Raw genomic sequence first — 19,694 nt, forward strand, 5'->3', positions numbered from 1 at the left:
TGGGAAATGTCAAATTTTGACATTTTTGCCATACTATAGCCTTGCTGTTTTCCTCAATTTTTTTCGACATGCTATATTATGATGTTTTTGGCTGTTTTTACACATTTTAATGCTATGGCGTTTCTTAGCACGTTATTCTATACTGTTTTGAGGTGTTTTCAGCTGTTTTTGGGAAATGTCAAATTTTGACATTTTTGCCATACTATAGCCTTGCTTTTTTGGTCATTTTTTCGACATTCAATAATATGTTGTTTTTGGCTGTTTTTACACATTTTAATGCTATGGCGTTTTTTAGCACGTTATTCTATACTGTTTTGAGATGTTTTCAGCTGTTTTTGGGAAATGTCAAATTTTGACATTTTTGCCATACTATAGCCTTGCTTTTTTGGTCATTTTTTCGACATTCAATAATATGTTGTTTTTGGCTGTTTTTACACATTTTAATGCTATGGCGTGTCTTAGCACGCTATTTTATACTGGTTTGAGGTTTCATCAGCTGTTTTTGGGACATGTCATATTTTGACATGTTTGCCATACTATAGCCTTGCTGTTTTCCTCAATTTTTTTTCGACATGCTATATTATGATGTTTTTGGCTGTTTTTACACATTTTAATGCTATGGCGTTTCTTAGCACGTTATTCTATACTGTTTTGAGGTGTTTTCAGCTGTTTTTGGGAAATGTCAAATTTTGACATTTTTGCCATACTATAGCCTTGCTGTTTTCGTCAATTTTTTTCGACATGCTATATTATGATGTTTTTGGCTGTTTTTACACGTTTTAATGCTATGGTGTTTCTTAGCACGTTATTCTATACTGTTTTGAGGTGTTTTCAGCTGTTTTTGGGAAATGTCAAATTTTGACATTTTTGCCATACTATAGCCTTGCTTTTTTGGTCATTTTTTCGACATTCAATAATATGTTGTTTTTGGCTGTTTTTACACATTTTAATGCTATGGCGTGTCTTAGCACGCTATTTTATACTGGTTTGAGGTTTCATCAGCTGTTTTTGGGACATGTCATATTTTGACATGTTTGCCATACTATAGCCTTGCTGTTTTCCTCAATTTTTTTTCGACATGCTATATTATGATGTTTTTGGCTGTTTTTACACATTTTAATGCTATGGCGTTTCTTAGCACGTTATTCTATACTGTTTTGAGGTGTTTTCAGCTGTTTTTGGGAAATGTCAAATTTTGACATTTTTGCCATACTATAGCCTTGCTTTTTTGGTCATTTTTTCGACATTCAATAATATGTTGTTTTTGGCTGTTTTTACACATTTTAATGCTATGGCGTGTCTTAGCACGCTATTTTATACTGGTTTGAGGTTTCATCAGCTGTTTTTGGGACATGTCATATTTTGACATGTTTGCCATACTATAGCCTTGCTGTTTTCCTCAATTTTTTTTCGACATGCTATATTATGATGTTTTTGGCTGTTTTTACACATTTTAATGCTATGGCGTTTCTTAGCACGTTATTCTATACTGTTTTGAGATGTTATCAGCTGTTTTTGGGAAATGTCAAATTTTGACATTTTTGCCATACTATAGCCTTGCTGTTTTCGTCAATTTTTTTCGACATGCTATATTATGATGTTTTTGGCTGTTTTTACACGTTTTAATGCTATGGTGTTTCTTAGCACGTTATTCTATACTGTTTTGAGGTGTTTTCAGCTGTTTTTGGGAAATGTCAAATTTTGACATTTTTGCCATACTATAGCCTTGCTTTTTTGGTCATTTTTTCGACATTCAATAATATGTTGTTTTTGGCTGTTTTTACACATTTTAATGCTATGGCGTGTCTTAGCACGCTATTTTATACTGGTTTGAGGTTTCATCAGCTGTTTTTGGGACATGTCATATTTTGACATGTTTGCCATACTATAGCCTTGCTGTTTTCCTCAATTTTTTTTCGACATGCTATATTATGATGTTTTTGGCTGTTTTTACACATTTTAATGCTATGGCGTTTCTTAGCACGTTATTCTATACTGTTTTGAGGTGTTTTCAGCTGTTTTTGGGAAATGTCAAATTTTGACATTTTTGCCATACTATAGCCTTGCTTTTTTGGTCATTTTTTCGACATTCAATAATATGTTGTTTTTGGCTGTTTTTACACATTTTAATGCTATGGCGTTTCTTAGCACATTATTCTATACTGTTTTGAGATGTTTTCAGCTGTTTTTGGGAAATGTCAAATTTTGAAATCTTTGCCATACTATAGCCTTGCTTTTTTGGTCAGTTTTTCGATAGGCTTCAATATGTTGTTTTGGGCTGTTTTTGCACATTTTAATGCTATGGCGTGTCTTAGCACGTTACTTTATACTGGTTTGAGGTTTCATCAGCTGTTTTTGGGAAATGTCAAATTTTGACATTTTTGCCATACTATAGCCTTGCTGTTTTCGTCAATTTTTTTCGACATGCTATATTATGATGTTTTTGGCTGTTTTTACACGTTTTAATGCTATGGTGTTTCTTAGCACGTTATTCTATACTGTTTTGAGGTGTTTTCAGCTGTTTTTGGGAAATGTCAAATTTTGACATTTTTGCCATACTATAGCCTTGCTTTTTTGGTCATTTTTTCGACATTCAATAATATGTTGTTTTTGGCTGTTTTTACACATTTTAATGCTATGGCGTTTCTTAGCACGCTATTTTATACTGGTTTGAGGTTTCATCAGCTGTTTTTGGGACATGTCATATTTTGACATGTTTGCCATACTATAGGCTTGCTGTTTTCCTCAATTTTTTTTCGACATGCTATATTACGATGTTTTTGGCTGTTTTTACACATTTTAATGCTATGGCGTTTCTTAGCACGTTATTCTATACTGTTTTGAGATGTTTTCAGCTGTTTTTGGGAAATGTCAAATTTTGACATCTTTGCCATACTATAGCCTTGCTTTTTTGGTCAGTTTTTCGATAGGCTTCAATATGTTGTTTTGGGCTGTTTTTGCACATTTTAATGCTATGGCGTGTCTTAGCACGTTATTTTATACTGTTTTGAGATGTATTTCAGCTGTTTTTTGGGACATGTCAAGTTTTGGATCATTTTTGCCAACTATAGCCGTTGGTTTTTGGTCATTTTTTCAACATGCTATATTATTGTGTTTTTGGACGTTTTTAACATTTTTAATGCTATGGCGTGTCTTAGCACGCTAGTTTATGCTGTTTTGAGGTGTTTTCAGCGTGTTTGGGACATGTCAAATTTTGACATTTTTGCAATACTATAGCCTTGCTTTTTTGGTCATTTTTTTCGATAGGCTTCAATATGTTGTTTTGAGCTGTTTTGCACATTTTAATTGCTATGGCATGTCTTAGCACGTTATTTTATACTGTTTTGAGATGTTTTCAGCTGTTTTTTGGACATGTCAAGTTTTGACAGTTTTGCCATACTATATAAGCCTTGGTTTTTGGTCATTTTTTCAACATGCTATATTTTTGTGTTTTTTGGCCGTTTTTACACATTTTAATGCTATGGCGTCTCTTAGGCATGTTATTATATGCTGTTTTGAGGCGTTTTCAGCTGTTTTTTGGGACATGTCTAAATTTTGACATTTTTGCCATACTATAGCCTTGCTTTTTTGATAATTTTTTCGAACATGCTATATTATGGTGTTTTGGCCATTTTTTACAGATTTTAACTACTACTATGGCGTGTCTCTAGCAACGTTATTTTAATACTGTTTTGAAGATGTTTTAAGCTGTTTTTGGGACATGTCAAATTTTGACATTTTTGCCTTGCTTTCTTGGTCATTTTTTTCGACATGCTATATTATGATGTTTTTGGCTGTTTTTACACATTTAAATGCTATGGCGTTTACTTAGCCCATATTTTATACTGTTTTGAGATGTTTTCAGCTGTTTTTTGGACATGTTCAATTTTTGACATTTTTGCCATTACTTTCGCCTTGCTTTTTTGGTCAGTTTTTTCCGACAAGGCTTATTATGTTCTATTTTGTGTGCTGTTTTGGAGATATTTGTGAGTCATGCCGTAGTGGCGTGTCTTAGCACGTTATTGTTTGCTGTTTTGATGTGTTTTCAGCTGTTTTTGGGACATGTCAATTTTTCACATTTTTTCCATACGTATAGCCGTGGTGTTTTGTTAAATTTTTTCGACATGCTACGTTATGGTGTTTTTGGCCATATTAAAACATTTTAATGACCTATGGTGTTTTCTTAGCATGTTGTTTTATACTGTTTGAGATTTTTTCAGCTGTTTTTGGGAAATGTCAAATTTTGACATTTTTTGCCATAGTATAGACTTGCTTTTTTGATTCATTTTTTTCATGCTATATTATGGTGTTTTTGACCATTTTTACAACATTTTAATGCTATGGTTTGTTCTCAGCAAGCTAGTTTATGCTGTTTTTGAGGTGTTTTCAGCTGTTTTTTGGGACATGTCAAAAATTTTCACATTTTTGCCATACTATAGGCCGATGCGTTTTTGATTCATTTTTTTCGACATTGCGAAGTATTATGAGGTGTTTTTGGCCAGTTTTTACAACAAATTTTAAATGCTATGGTGTGTCTCAGCATAGCTAGTTTATGCTGTATTTGAGTGTTTTTCCACCCAGCTATTTTTGGGACATGGTTCATTTTTCAAATTTTTGCCTTACTATAGTCTTGATGTTTTGGTCAATTTTTTCGACTTGCTATATTATGATGTTTTTTGGATGTTTTTACAAACATTTTAATGCTATGGCGTGTCTTAGCAAGTTTATTATATTGCTGTTTCAATGGTGTATTCAGCTTTTTTCGGAACATGTCATACATTTAGAGTACATTTTTGCCCTTACTATAGCCTTTGCTGTTTTGGTCAGTTTTTCGATATGCTTCCATATGTTGTTTTGGGCTGTTTTTGCACAAATTGGTAATGCTATGGCATGTCTCAGCACGCTAGTTTTTGCTGTTTTTGAGATGTTTTCATGTTGTTTGTGGGACATAGCAAATTTTAACATTTTTGCCTTTTGCTTTTTTTGATCAATTTTTCGACATGCTATATTATGATGTTTTTGGCTGTTTTGACAACATTTTAATGCAATGGCGTTTCTTTAGCACTTTATTTTTTTATGCTGTTTTGGGGTGTTTTCTGCTTTTTTTTGGAACATTGGGACATGTCAAATTTTGACATTTTTGCCATACTATAGCCTTGCTTTTTTGGTCATTTTTTCGATAGGCTTCAATATGTTGTTTTGAGCTGTTTTTGCACATTTTAATGCTATGGCATGTCTTAGCACGTTATTTTATACTGTTTTGAGATGTTTTCAGCTGTTTTTTGGACATGTCAAGTTTTGACAGTTTTGCCATACTATAGCCTTGGGTTTTTGGTCATTTTTTCAACATGCTATATTATTGTGTTTTTGGCCGTTTTTACACATTTTAATGCTATGGCGTCTCTTAGCATGTTATTATATGCTGTTTTGAGGCGTTTTCAGCTGTTTTTGGGACATGTCAAATTTTGACATTTTTGCCATACTATAGCCTTGCTTTTTTGATAATTTTTTCGACATGCTATATTATGGTGTTTTTGGCCATTTTTACAGATTTTAATACTATGGCGTGTCTCAGCACGTTATTTAATACTGTTTTGAGATGTTTTAGCTGTTTTTGGGACATGTCAAATTTTGACATTTTTGCCTTGCTTTCTTGGTCATTTTTTCGACATGCTATATTATGATGTTTTTGGCTGTTTTTACACATTTAAATGCTATGGCGTTTCTTAGCCCATTATTTTATACTGTTTTGAGATGTTTTCAGCTGTTTTTTGGACATGTCAATTTTTGACATTTTTGCCATACTTTCGCCTTGCTTTTTTGGTCAGTTTTTCGACAGGCTTTATTATGATATTTTTGGCTGTTTTGAGACATTTTAATGCTATGGCGTGTCTTAGCACGTTATTGTTTGCTGTTTTGATGTGTTTTCAGCTGTTTTTGGGACATGTCAATTTTTCACATTTTTTCCATACTATAGCCTTGGTGTTTTGTTAAATTTTTCGACATGCTACGTTATGGTGTTTTTGGCCATATTTAAACATTTTAATGCTATGGTGTTTCTTAGCATGTTGTTTTATACTGTTTTGAGATTTTTTCAGCTGTTTTTGGGAAATGTCAAATTTTGACATTTTTGCCATAGTATAGACTTGCTTTTTTGATCATTTTTTCATGCTATATTATGGTGTTTTTGACCATTTTTACACATTTTAATGCTATGGTTTGTCTCAGCAAGCTAGTTTATGCTGTTTTGAGGTGTTTTCAGCTGTTTTTGGGACATGTCAAATTTTCACATTTTTGCCATACTATAGCCTTGCGTTTTTGATCATTTTTTTCGACATGCTATATTATGGTGTTTTTGGCCATTTTTACACATTTTAATGCTATGGTGTGTCTCAGCAAGCTAGTTTATGCTGTTTTGAGGTGTTTTCAGCTATTTTTGGGACATGTCAATTTTTCAAATTTTTGCCTTACTATAGTCTTGATGTTTTGGTCAATTTTTCGACATGCTATATTATGATGTTTTTGGATGTTTTTACACATTTTAATGCTATGGCGTGTCTTAGCAAGTTATTATATGCTGTTTCAAGGTGTATTCAGCTTTTTTCGGAACATGTCAAATTTAGACATTTTTGCCATACTATAGCCTTGCTGTTTTGGTCAGTTTTTCGATATGCTTCAATATGTTGTTTTGGGCTGTTTTTGCACATTTTAATGCTATGGCATGTCTCAGCACGCTAGTTTATGCTGTTTTGAGATGTTTTCAGTTGTTTGTGGGACATAGCAAATTTTACATTTTTGCCTTGCTTTTTTGATCAATTTTTCGACATGCTATATTATGATGTTTTTGGCTGTTTTGACACATTTTAATGCAATGGCGTTTCTTAGCACTTTATTTTTTTATGCTGTTTTGGGGTGTTTTCTGCTTTTTTTGGAACATGTCAAATTTTCACATTTTTGCCATACTATAGCCTTGCTTTTATGATCATTTTCTCTACACACTATATTATGGTGTTTTGGGCCATTTTAACACATTTTAATGCTATGGCGTGTCTTAGCACGTTATTTTATACTGTTTTGGGATGTTTTCAGCTATTTTTTGGACATGTCAAATTTTGACATTTTTGCCTTGCTATTTTTTCATTTTTTCGACATGCTACAATATGGTGTTTTTGGCCATTTTTGCACATTTTAATGCTATTGCATGTTTTAGCAGGCTTTTTTTACACTGTTTTGAGGGGTTTTCATCTGTTTTTGGGACGTCAGATTTTTTGCAACATTCTATGCTGTGGGGTGTATTGACTCACTTTTCAATGCAGTTTACAGCTGTTTTTGGCACCAGTCATTTTTTGCCATACTATAGCCATGCTTTTTGGGTCATTTTTTCACTATGTCATATTATGGTGTTTTTTACTGTTTTTGCAACATTGTATTCGGTGGGGTGTCTCAGAATGCTATTTTATGCAGTTTACAGCTTTTTTTAAACTGTTTTTGGGACATGTCATTTTTGACAATGTTAGCCATACTATAGCCTTGCTGTTTTGGTCAATTTTTCGACATGCTATATTATGGTGTTTTAGGCTGTTGTTGAAACATTCCGTGCTATGGCGTGTCTTTGCACCCTATTTCATGGAGTTTACAGCTGTTTTCAGCTGTTTTTGGGACATGTTATTTTTCGACATTTTTAGCCATACTATAGCCTTGCTTGTTGGGTTATTTCTTCCGCATGTCATATGATGGTGTTCTTTGCCGTTTTTGCAACATTTTATTCCCTTGGGTGTCTCGGGACGCTATTTTATGTAGTTTACATCTTTTTTCAGCCATATTTGGGACATGTTATTTTTTGACATTTTATTTGCCATACTATAGCCTTGCTTTTTTGGGCATTTTTTGACATGCCATATTCCAGTGTTTTTGGCCATTTTTGCAACATTTTATGCTATGGCGTGTTTTCAGCTGTTTTTGGGACATTTCAAAAAGTCATACTATCATATGTTGTCCAAAATTGCATTAAAAAGTCATAGAATAGTGTGTAGTCCAAAATCCAATAAAAAAGTCCTAGAGATTGTTGTCCAAAATAGCATAAAAATGCCATTTTATAGTATGTCATCAAAAATAGCAAAAACAGTCATAGTATAGTATGTCACCAAAATAGCATGACAATGCCATACTGTAGTATGTTGTCCAAAATATTCAAAATAAATGCCATGTAGTCCAAAATAGCAAAAGAAAGTCATAGTATAGTATGTTGTCTAAAATCCTATGAAAAATAATACTTTAGTATGTCGTCCAAAATAGCAAAAAGGTCATACTATAGTATGCTGTCCAAAATAGCAAAAAAAAGTAATACCATAGTGTGTTCAAAGTAGCATAAAAAAGTATAAAATAGCATAAAATGTCGTTGACAGTTACACAACTAGATACTATAGTACATCGTCCAAATAGCATAAACATGCCATAACACAGTATGTCATCCGAAATAGCATAAAATGCCATACTATATTATGACGTCTAAAATCCCATAAAAAGTCATACTATTATATGTCATCCAAATTTGCATTAAAAGGTCATACTAGTTTGTCCTCCACAACACTAAAAAAATGTCATATTATAGTATGTTGTCCAAAATAGCATAAAAAAGTCATACTATAATATGTTGTCCTAAATAGTATTAAAAAAGTCATGTTATGTTGTCCACAATTACACAAATAGGTCATGCTATAGTACTTTGTCCAAATAGCATAAACACGCCATAATACAGTATGTTGTCCAAAATAGCATAAAAAAAGGTTATACTGTATTATGTCATCCAAAATTGCATAAAATACCATACCATAGTATGTTGTTTAAAATATCATAAAAAAGTCATAATATAGTATGTCACCCAAAATTCCATAAAAAGTCACAATTATCACATGTCGTCCAAAATTGCATAAGAAAGTCATACTATAGTATGTCATCCACAATACCCAAAAAAATGCCATACTATAGTTTTTCCTCCAAAATACCAGAAAAAATGTTATACTGTAGTTTGTCGTCCAAATTAGCATAAAAATGCCATGCTATAGTATATCGTTTAAAATTTCATTTAAAAAAGTCTTGTATGTAAGTATGTCCAAAATAGCATTAAATAGTAATATCGTAGTATGTACAAAAAAAGAAAAAAGCCATACTATATCATTGAAAAGAGGCATAGTATAGTTTGTGGAAAAAAAATGAAAAAAGCCATAGTATAGCATGTCAAGAAAACCAGTAATAAATGTCACCAAAAAATGTACTAGTATGACAAAAAAATAAATAAATTACAAAACTGCCATAGCATAGCATGGCAGCATTGTATAGTGTGTCAAAAACGTCATAGCATAGCCCTGAAAAAATGTCATGGTGCAGTTTGTTGAAAAGTCATATTGTTTGATGGAAATTTTGAAAAAAAAATGTTTTTTTGTTTTATGTCAAAAAATGGAAAATGTCAAAGCATTGCATGTTGAGAAACAGTCAAAGCATATTATGTCAAGCCATAGCTTGCCTACAAAAGTAAAAAATGTTATTAAAAATCCATAGTGTAGCATGTAAAAGCACATAAAAAGTTATGGTATAGCATGTCAAAAAAAATCATAGTATAGCATGCCAAGAAAGTATGTATAGCATGATAAAAATAGTCATTAAAAGTCATGGCAGTGCCTGTTTGAAAAAGTCCGAAAATAGCATGTCTGTAATAGTTTTTTAAAAAAGTTATAACATTTTTAGTATAGTAATTCGAAAGGAAAAGGAAGAGGTAGAAGGAGAAAGTCAGAAAAGGTCACAGTATAGCATGTATAAAAAGTCACAAAAAAAAAAAAATATTAGTGTATAATGTCATAATGTCAAAAAATGTCATAGTATGTCAACAAGTCCTAAAAACTCATAATATAGTACTTAATATACCATGTAAAAATATATATAGTATGTAAAATAAAAGGTTATAGCATAGCATGTCAAAACAATAATTTAAAATGTTTTGTATAGTCATAGAAAGTCATACAGTGTCTACAAAAGTTAATAAAAAATTTAAATGTATATATATATATTCTTTATTTTGTATGTTGGTAAAAAACAAAATATTTGAGTACTAGGTCACAAAACAAGTCATAGCATGTCTACAAAAAAAGTAAAGTTAAAAAAGTTAAAGTTAAAAAATAAAAAATAAGTCATAACATGTTGACAAAAATGTCAAAAAAGTAAACAAAATTGATGACAATAAAGTCATACTGTAGTACGATTAAAGTCATGGTATAGTTTGTCTATAAAGTCATAATAAAGCATGTCAAAAGGTCACAAAAAAATTTAAAAAGTCATTAAAAAGTCTTAGCAACATATGTCATAAAAAGTCATTAAAAAGTCCCAAAAGCTATTGAAGACTAGTAGAGTATAGTAAGAGTATAGTCTGACCAAAAAAAAGTCAAAGTATAGTATATTAAAAAAAATCACAGTATAGCATTTCTAAAAAGTCATAGTATAGCATAGCAATAAGTCATAAAACAATTACTAGCATAGCATGCCAATGAAGTCATTGTACAGCATGTCTGCAAAAGTAAAAAAAAAAAAAAAATTAAAGCTGCAAGCAGCTATGAAAGTGCCCTTGCACCCATACATATGTCCGGGTACTGGTGAACTCCAGCTAAAGCGGTCGTTCATTTCTGTGAAAGTTGGATACTGGACACAGAGAGTTTGGACCCTGGAGTGAAACATTTTACATAATATAGTACTTCCAGCACCCACTAGATGGCACTGGAGGGCACATAAATTCCACATCATCTTGGTGTACATCATTTGTAGACCAAACCATGAAAATTTCATGTACCTTAAAACATAACTGTCGCGCAAAGCTTACTTCCTTTTGCCAGTAAGTGGCACTATTACAACTAGTGAATATTGTCATACAGATGTGTTCAGGACGGGACCCTCATCAAATCAATACAGTTTCAGGCAGATCGGACAATGTACACCGAAGTTACAACAATTTCCTGTTTTATGGCGGAACGTTAAAATTCTACGCTGCGCCGCGGGAAAACCATAGAAATTTTGGTTTCACTTTTCACTTTTGGTCACTAAGGACTTAAGTTTGGACACACCGAATTTGAAGTTGATTGGATTCATCCTGTAGAACAGGTTTGTAATAGTACAAGAGGTGGAAAGTGCCAAAAGGGAGCACAAAATTCAAAATGTCCAACTTCCTGTTGGGTTTAGGGGGTGGGTCCAAGAGGATTTTTTTTTTTGTCTGGATATGATAGACACATGCACCAGATTTTATCGGCCTGACTCATATATCGGTTGAGTTTTTGCCCTAAGTACTGGCTCTAAAATATACTCAAGTAAAGAGAAGAAGATAAGTTTTTTTTTTCTTTCTTAAAAGGAACATGAAAAGGATCTTTCCGTCACCCGGTTAGTACCAACCACTGGTAACAGGCTGGTTATTTAAAGAAAATACATAGCCTTATGATACCCAGTGATTCAATGAAATATGTACGGATGTCTGGAAAAGCAATATCAGGGGATTGCCTTGGGTTATTGTTTCACTTAGACCAGGCAAGTCTGAAGGGGCATAATGATGATTAACCCTAAGGTATCGAGAAACCCCATGTTCAGACAAGGTAGCAGAATAAATATAAGACATACCTATAAAACAAATAAATGCATACAAACTGCATTGACATCTATTGCTTCTTCAGTTTTCTATCATCCAAAAAAGGGCACAGGCCTTGATGTGGCGTGAAGTACCTGTATGTGACAGTCTTGTCTATGATGTGTACCATGTCCACCTTCTTAAGTGAGCATGTTAGCATGCTAACATGTGCCAACATTAGCACTAAAAACTAATTACAGCTGAGGCTGATGAGCCATAAACCAAAGTATTGGACTTTTGGACCTTCTTTTATTTAAAATATGAAAGTGTCTAGCTTTCTATCATCCTCTTATAGTTCTCCCCACACTGCATTAGCAATGCCAAAGCATAGGTGAAAGGTCTGGCTGAACCCACTCATTCTGAAATAGTTAAAACAAAGCTTCTAGCTTGCTTGAATCTCAAAACCAATTATTTCTAAGAGCTGAAATATTATTGAGGTGGTTAATTAGCTCCCATTAAATATTGAGTTGGTGATTTGGAGGTTAAATAATGTCTCGGTACTTTGGTTAAAATAAGGCTAAATGTGAATAATTAGTGAGCATTTTTAATGACTATTTTAAGTTAAGGCAAGTACATACTGCATTTCAGCATCTGAAAATCTATCCAACTAAATGTACTCTGGTTACAACCTTGATGTGCAAATGTCCTTTGATCAGCAAATCACCAAATCAATGCTTATGGCTGCCAGTCGAACCTTTTTATTGCTAGGATGTAGCTTTTTAGCTCGTCTGCTTCTTGTTGTTTCACCCTGAAAACAGCGAGAAGAAGAGAAGAAGGCAGCACAATGGAATAGTCAGCCAGTGGGAGTGCTTATCTCCTAGAACCACGTTCGAGTCTGACTGATTCAGCTCTAATCTTTATCGTGAATTATATACAGTAAATTTATCAGGGGATACATGTAATTATATAATGCTCATGAAGAAAATGATAATGAGAAGTAGTGTGAAAATGGCCAGCGTTTCCTCACTGTGATGGGATTAAACCATTTATAGATCGGCTTATCTGTCTGAGGACTGTCATTGTGGGTTTTTTAACAGACATATCATGGAGAAGCAGTGCCACAGAGCTGGCTACAGTCAGGTGACATTCAGACTGACATTCCATGGGCAAGTTACAGATTTTTGTGAATTAGAGGTTTTTAGTTAGTTTGTGTGGATGCATTTCTTACCATTGGGCAAGAGCTACAATCATAGATAGAATAGAATGGACAATAATATGTATTTAGTCCCTAAGCCGCAGTCAGGGAAAGTATGATGTGCTGAGGGTTTTGACACAGGACAAACATTTTCTGACTTCACTAAATTTTATTGGCCATGAATCGATCACAAGTTCGGACGGGTGACAGTGTGTCCTTTGAGCGCTGACAGGTAGCTGAAACTGTGTCCTTGCGGCTCCAAGTCTGTCCAGCTATAAACAATCACACTTGGCAGCCAGAACCAGTCACCCTCTTCCCTCATCAACCTCTACCGAGTTTGTCCTGTAACCTGTGCCAGCTGTCCAGAGGCAGATCAATGAGAATTAAGACTTGGCAAGCGTTCTCAATGTCTCCTCTAAGCTCAGATCAAAGGGCTTTTATCAGGTCCGAATAGAGCATGGAACTCACCATGCCGAGGCAAAGGATGAGAATACTGGATAGCCAACACCTTATTTTGTCAGTGTCACAGGGATTTTTATGGCCTCCTGCAGAATTCTGCCCCCAGAAACTTTTTATAGGGGTGACTAGATTGGGGCCTCTGAAAATCTTGGGGCTGCATGCCAAAACCAAAAGCCATACTGGATTTAGAGAATTAAGGGATTCTTTGGAGCAGTCCTGTCACCTCTTGGCGCCACTGCTCCTAAATCTTGCAAAATCTTGTGAAATATTGGGATTTACTAGCCATCCCTTTTTGCATCTTTAAGCCATCGTAAAAGTACATTTACTCAAGTACTGCGGCATGTAAAAAGTTGAGGTACTCATACTTTGAGTATTTTCATTTTATATAAATGTATACTTCCACTACATTACACTTCAGTTGCAAGTTTGTACTTTTGACAGCTTTAGTTACAAGTTCCTTTGCAGATTGAAATTTTTTGGGTGAATGGTAGCATGCGAGACCAGCCCTATAAGCACAAAAGTCTGTGAGTGACTGAGTGATTAAGTTTAAGTAACATTACTCCTCATTCTCTGTAACTAGTGTAACATGGTAGCATGGTGGAAACAGCAAGCTAGACAGCTAATTAGCCATCCGCGGTCATTATGTCAGTATTGGACGGACGAGAGAGAGGATAGCTGTGTCTGCAAGTTACGAGCCATAGATTTATTTAGACGTTATTAATTAATATGTGTTACAGTGTCAGAATGGGTGGCGCTGCCGTGATAAAGAGAAGAAGAAAATCACTGATTGAAACTGAAGTTAATATAACCTGTTACAGTGTTGGACCGGGTGGCACCACAATGACAGAATTCTCAGTTTTTTTAATCAGCGACGATAGGACGATTCACTAACTATCAGCAGAGTTTGGCTCTGATATCGGTCAAAGGCAGCACAGCCTCCGCCAGTCACACAAGGACGTTTATCCCCGGGTCTGACCGGAGCTGCAGAGGGAGGATATGTTAAATGATCAGAGTAGAGCTCCAGAGAAAGCAGCAACCCTCTGCTGTGTGGCAGTAGGCGGGTTTCCATTACAGATTTGTACAAAAATGTAGCAATTTTTTCAAAATGTTGAAAAAACAAAATTGTGAGATGACTGCATATCCTTTGAGTGATGTTATGTACTTCATGCAAGCACTTTTTTGTGATAAATGGGAGTTTTTTCAAAATTGACATGTTTCTATAAAGCATATTATATATTCACAATGTCAAGTTGCACAGTTTGAGGGTTATGGATACCTGCCTAATGTCTTACATCAAAAAGTTTCAACAAATATCAGGAAAACTCATCTCTGATTTAACATTCACAGGAAATAATCTGCTCAAAATTAATAATTGCTAATCTAACAAAAACTTCCTGCAGTTAGGCATTTGGGTTAATTGTACAATTTATCAGTTGTTCTATACTGTTATTGTTATGAATTTGATATAATATGAAAAATCCCTAAAATATTTCATCAGTTTACTCAATGGTATTATAGAAGTCCCTGAAGGAGAAAGGTTGGGGACCAATGAACACGGTCCAGCCATACACTAGGATTTAACCCATTCTTGTTCATACCCCTCCTGTCTAATGAAAACCATATGATTTAAAAAAAAGAATTTTTCAGACATACTGAACAATTAGGTGTTGCTTTATGGGTTAAGAAAATTATCCAACTTCTAAAAAGAGCCCTGTAAAATATTCAGAGCATTAGTATAACAGCAAACAACTATTTGCTTTGTAAATATATATTGGAATAATGTTTCCCAAGTAAAGAATGAAGTAATGCTCCCTCTCTGTGCGTTGTAATCTGAACTTCTCTGTTTGTTGTTGTGGTAGAAACTCTGGCCATGCACGCATGTTAGTCCCTGTGCCTTTTCCACTGCTATTAGTAATCACCGCTGCTCTGCATCGTGCTATACGGCAGTTACTGCTAATATCAGGGCATTGTTTTAGCGGAAGTGTAGTGCCTACCCTTAAACCCCTCCCATAAACACTGTTAGCTCTGCCAGCACTGTTGCTGCTGTTAGCTGTTTGCTCAGCCACTTCCATGTTGAGAGCCATGTGTTGTGCAGAAAACCTCTGAATCATAGATATGCTCTGAATATCACATAGAGCTCCTTTAAGCTAAATCAACTATTTAAAAAGCCTCTTGGATCACTGGCAGAATGCATTTTCACAAAGCTGAAAACAAGGCTGCTTCTCTGAGTTCATGAAAAGTTGACTTTTTAGAGATATGTGGTTCTCACAGGACAGCGAGGCTACAAACATGATGAGCTCATAGCATATGATGCATTGCTGTAGATTAAACTACCCAACAGTATATAAAGCTCAAATGAGCACAACCATAAACATCTACAGCAGTGAAATTCAACATACACATTAATGCAGCAGTTATCCAAAAACATTATAGTAAAATACTAAATGGGTACATTTTACAGCAGAATGAGTACTTTTATTTTTGATACTTAAAATCACGCCAATAATACACACTTCTACATATGGTATTGTAATTCTTCCACCACTGACTTTAAGTTATTAAAAGTCATGTTCTTGTTTATATATTGAAAGAGTCAGTGTGACCTGCCTCGCATATAGTCAGTGTGACTTCCTGTATTTAACCAACACTATGATCTTCACCTAACCTTAATCGTGTCCTTTGAGTTGCCAAAACATTATCACAAATTAAATCAGCTGATTTTTTGACCTGAATAAAAAGCACCTGTGTTACTAATAACACAGGTCTGTCGCTGTACGCAGTGACAGTGAGCCAGCATGCACAACTCTGGGACCCTGAAATCAAAGCAGCTTAATTGAGGAGAGCTATCATTAATTTTAATAATTACACCTGTACCTTTCCTACCATGACATGTCAAACTGTCTCCTGTGAAAAAGGCCTCTGCTGTGCCCAGGTTGAGTAATTGTGCAGATTTGCATGCAGCTGGCCCGTGTCCCCAAATGCACCAGGTGTAAGTAGGCTCTGCAGGTAACTTAACTATACACTTTCACATTTACATTGCTGGCATGAAGTAAGCCCGTACTTAATCAAATTCACTGGGACACCAAGACTGTGTCTTCAAGAGTTATGAGACATATGAGTTTTTTATGACCACTCGTAGAGTCTTGAATCTAGCAGGTTTTACGGAGCTGAATGCTCAGAGCAATCCAAAGTCACCGTCGCACCAATTGAGCTACTGATTGCTTCATCTACATGATTAAAACTCGGAAGGATTCCAGGCACCTTCTGTGTGTGTTGTCTCAAGAAGTAGAGGAAGATGCACACCCCCTTAAGATGGGGAGAAACACATCACGTAATAACTTCATGTGGTATTTACCAATAATGAATGAACTGCATTCCCACAAAGGTAACAGCCTTTTTCAGCTTCCACAAGTACAGATCCTAAAATGTACCCAGGCTTAATCTGTCTATCTACTGAGATGATCAAATACATGGGTATGAGGTGTTCCAGTGGTACACAATCAAACACATTTTAGAATTAAAGGAATTTTATCAACAAAAAGGGATTCACGCAGGTAAATCCTACAGTGTTTCAAAGATAAATCAGACGTCAAATTTAATCTGAGTGCTTTATTGTTTTGGAAGTCAGCACTGAGCGCGCGTGTGTGTCTGCAGAGAAACCATGTAAGGAATTGCTAAGGAGTTCTGTGGCCTTTTCATACAGACTGAAGTGATTAACACCATCCTCCCTACTGCCTCTCAAAGCAGCTTTCTCTCCCTCTTCCTCTGTCTCTCTCTCTGTACTCCAGCCTCTCTGTACTGCCAAGCCAGCGCCTGGCAGGCTTCTCTGCTCGCAGCGCATTAGGATGCAAAGCGCTCCATGTCGAGGGAGAAGGGGAGACTAACAAAAGCGCTTTAGTGTTGCAAAAACAAGCCCATCGGTGCATGCCCGTGAAAAGATCTGTACGTCTGCTCTGACTCCCCTAACTCCCTGCAGCTCTCTGCATCACTCCACCACCCTTCCGAAAAGAGAAGCCCTCAGGAGAACCACATCCATTTCTTGTCGTTCTCATTCCTTCTTTCCTGTCTTTCTCCCCCTTCCCTTCCTTCCCATGCGGCAGGTCCAAATTGCTTTGCTGGAACAACGATCATCCCAGCCGGAATTGAAGTAAAGGTGGACGACTGCACCATCTGCCGCTGCCACAACGGAGATTGGTGGAAGCCGGCGCAGTGCTTGCGGCGGGAGTGCCTCAACGGCCAGACGTTGTCATAGAGAGACTCCACTGGGGATGGTGGAAAAGCTCAGGCAAGGCCCTGCCTACTGCACCATTTTGTATGATTGACAGGGCAGGAGCACAATTCCTAAGCAACCTGAGACAGCATTGCATCGCAAAGATGCTCTCACAAGCTTCACACAACACAAATTTAGCCACTGAGAAGAAGACAGAACTTGTCTCAAGGCTGTTTCCACCCTCCAGTTTTAATCGTCCTATATATTTTCAGAGGTTGACTTGCTTGACTCGCTGCTCTCTCACAAAAAGTTTCTAAGCTCCTTGAACTCTTTCCTAACCATTGGCAATGTTGAATTGCTCATGTTGATTTCTGTATGTATGCCATCTGCTTGTTGTACTTGTCTGTCACAATCACGCAGGTGTTGTAATATTCCAACAGCAGGAAAAACAAACCGTAAGCACACTTAACGGCACTTTTTCTTTCTGTCATACGAGGATTGACGGTGAAAGCACTGCAGAGGTGTGCTCGAGTTTCACGACTTCACTCTTAAGAGCTTGTTTACAAGATGCACATCACACATAAATGTTTGTGTCTTCATAAGACTTTAAGACTTTTTATCGCTATGGCAGGAACTCACTTCTAACACTTAGATGATGCTACTGTCAATTTTTTAAACTGCTACAAAACGCCAAAATGCTGGTTTTATTGATCAACACCACATGGTTGAGTCATGTCTCTGTACAGCAGCAGCACAGGGGAAGCTGGTATTATGGAATAAGGAAAGACAGACAACTATGAGGGGTTGGGGTAGATGTAAAATTCTGCAACGCTGCATCAAAACAACAACTTTGGGCAGCCTCTTCCGGCTTAATTGTCATTATTGTTTTCTCTCAGAGGTCCATATCCTCCAAAATATTCCCGCTAACTAACTGCTTGAACTTGTTATCAAAGCAATTAGCGAGCCAAGAGCAGCCTGCTTTAATTTCCCTTAATCAAGGAGTATTCTGTGATAAATCATCCAGCTGGGTGCTTGGCGCTGCCACAGCCTGCATGCTGGGCACACTCCACAAGAACCAGCAGACAAAGGGAGGAATTCTGCATATGTCTAAATGCTTTTAGGCAGCATTCACATGCACATTGTCCATCTGAGCTCACATAAGCACCCCATTCATCCACAGTCTCATAGCCACAGTATGTTGATCGGCACCCAGTGAGGCACTTAAACCTATAAGGCTCATTAAAATGCAGAGCTGTCACATTATCCCACTGTTATAGATTATGTAGTAGATTTTCAGCTTGTCCCCCTTCCTGATATGTTAGAACAGCTCCTTGGATGTGCTGTAGCCATATAGTCAGGGCCATAACATAGAGACAAGCTAATGTATTGCCTTGATATTTTCCCAGAGCAGAGTGGTCCTCAAGTGGTCCAGTCTGAAAGAAAAAGTACCCAACCAGGGCCCAAAACACGATATTTTTGAAATGATAAATACTAGTCATTAATTCAAAGGTGAATTCCAGTAAGCTTGTGCCATTCATCACTAGAATTTTTTCCATTTCCAAGAAATCCGTTCCCGTTAACCTTTTAGACCCTATTCCTGGGTGGTGATGGATGGGCTGCTTAATAGCAGCTCCCAGCACTCTGTAATGAGACAGAAATGAACATAGGATAAAGACCAACGTCTAAAGAGGTATATTACCTTAAAAGGCACTAAAACTAATTTTTGGAGGGATCTCATAGTGTGCAGCATATTCTACAGCTTCAGCACATGGTTGATGAAGGAATCACAGAAAGGGTGTGGGTGGGGTTCAATCCTAGGTGCAACAATAGAGCTGGGGTCATTTTCATCATTAAGCTACAGTGATTTAGTGTCTCTCGATGTGAAAAGACAGTCCTCATCTATCTGGCTTGAGGTCTGCAGACTCATAAAACAGAACTGACATCTACGGTTTATCAATCACAGCCTCCGTGCAGCAGACATTTTAGGATTAATAAAAGAGCTTCATTCATCTTAATTACCTCAGATGCCAAATAATTATTCAGGCTGCACATGTATCCAAAAATATATTGGAATTACTTAACTGGGTAGCAAAGACTGAAGTGAGGCTCAGAAGCAACGCTGCCGCCACAGATGCCTTATTGCTACTGTTCCTGATAAGATCCACAAAGTATGGCCTTTGGCTTCACAAAGTATGAACAACACTGACTGCTTAAGTGCTACCTTCTTTGCG

The 19,694-nt window shown here is 36.1% G+C and overlaps 1 protein-coding gene across 1 annotated transcript in view; it reads left to right on the plus strand.

The window, feature by feature from the left end:
• vwc2l (von Willebrand factor C domain containing 2 like) overlaps positions 1 to 17,505 on the plus strand; it is a 40,737-nt gene extending 23,232 nt beyond the window's left edge. Inside the window, exon 4 of the mRNA XM_042495239.1 lies at positions 17,354 to 17,505. Within this exon, the coding sequence (XP_042351173.1) occupies positions 17,354 to 17,505 (152 nt within the window). The remainder of the gene's footprint in view (positions 1 to 17,353) is intronic.
• The last annotated feature ends 2,189 nt before the right edge of the window (positions 17,506 to 19,694 follow it).

Source organism: Plectropomus leopardus, chromosome 10 (genome assembly GCF_008729295.1).
Source record: "Plectropomus leopardus isolate mb chromosome 10, YSFRI_Pleo_2.0, whole genome shotgun sequence".
In the NCBI taxonomy this organism is placed as follows: domain Eukaryota; kingdom Metazoa; phylum Chordata; class Actinopteri; order Perciformes; family Serranidae; genus Plectropomus; species Plectropomus leopardus.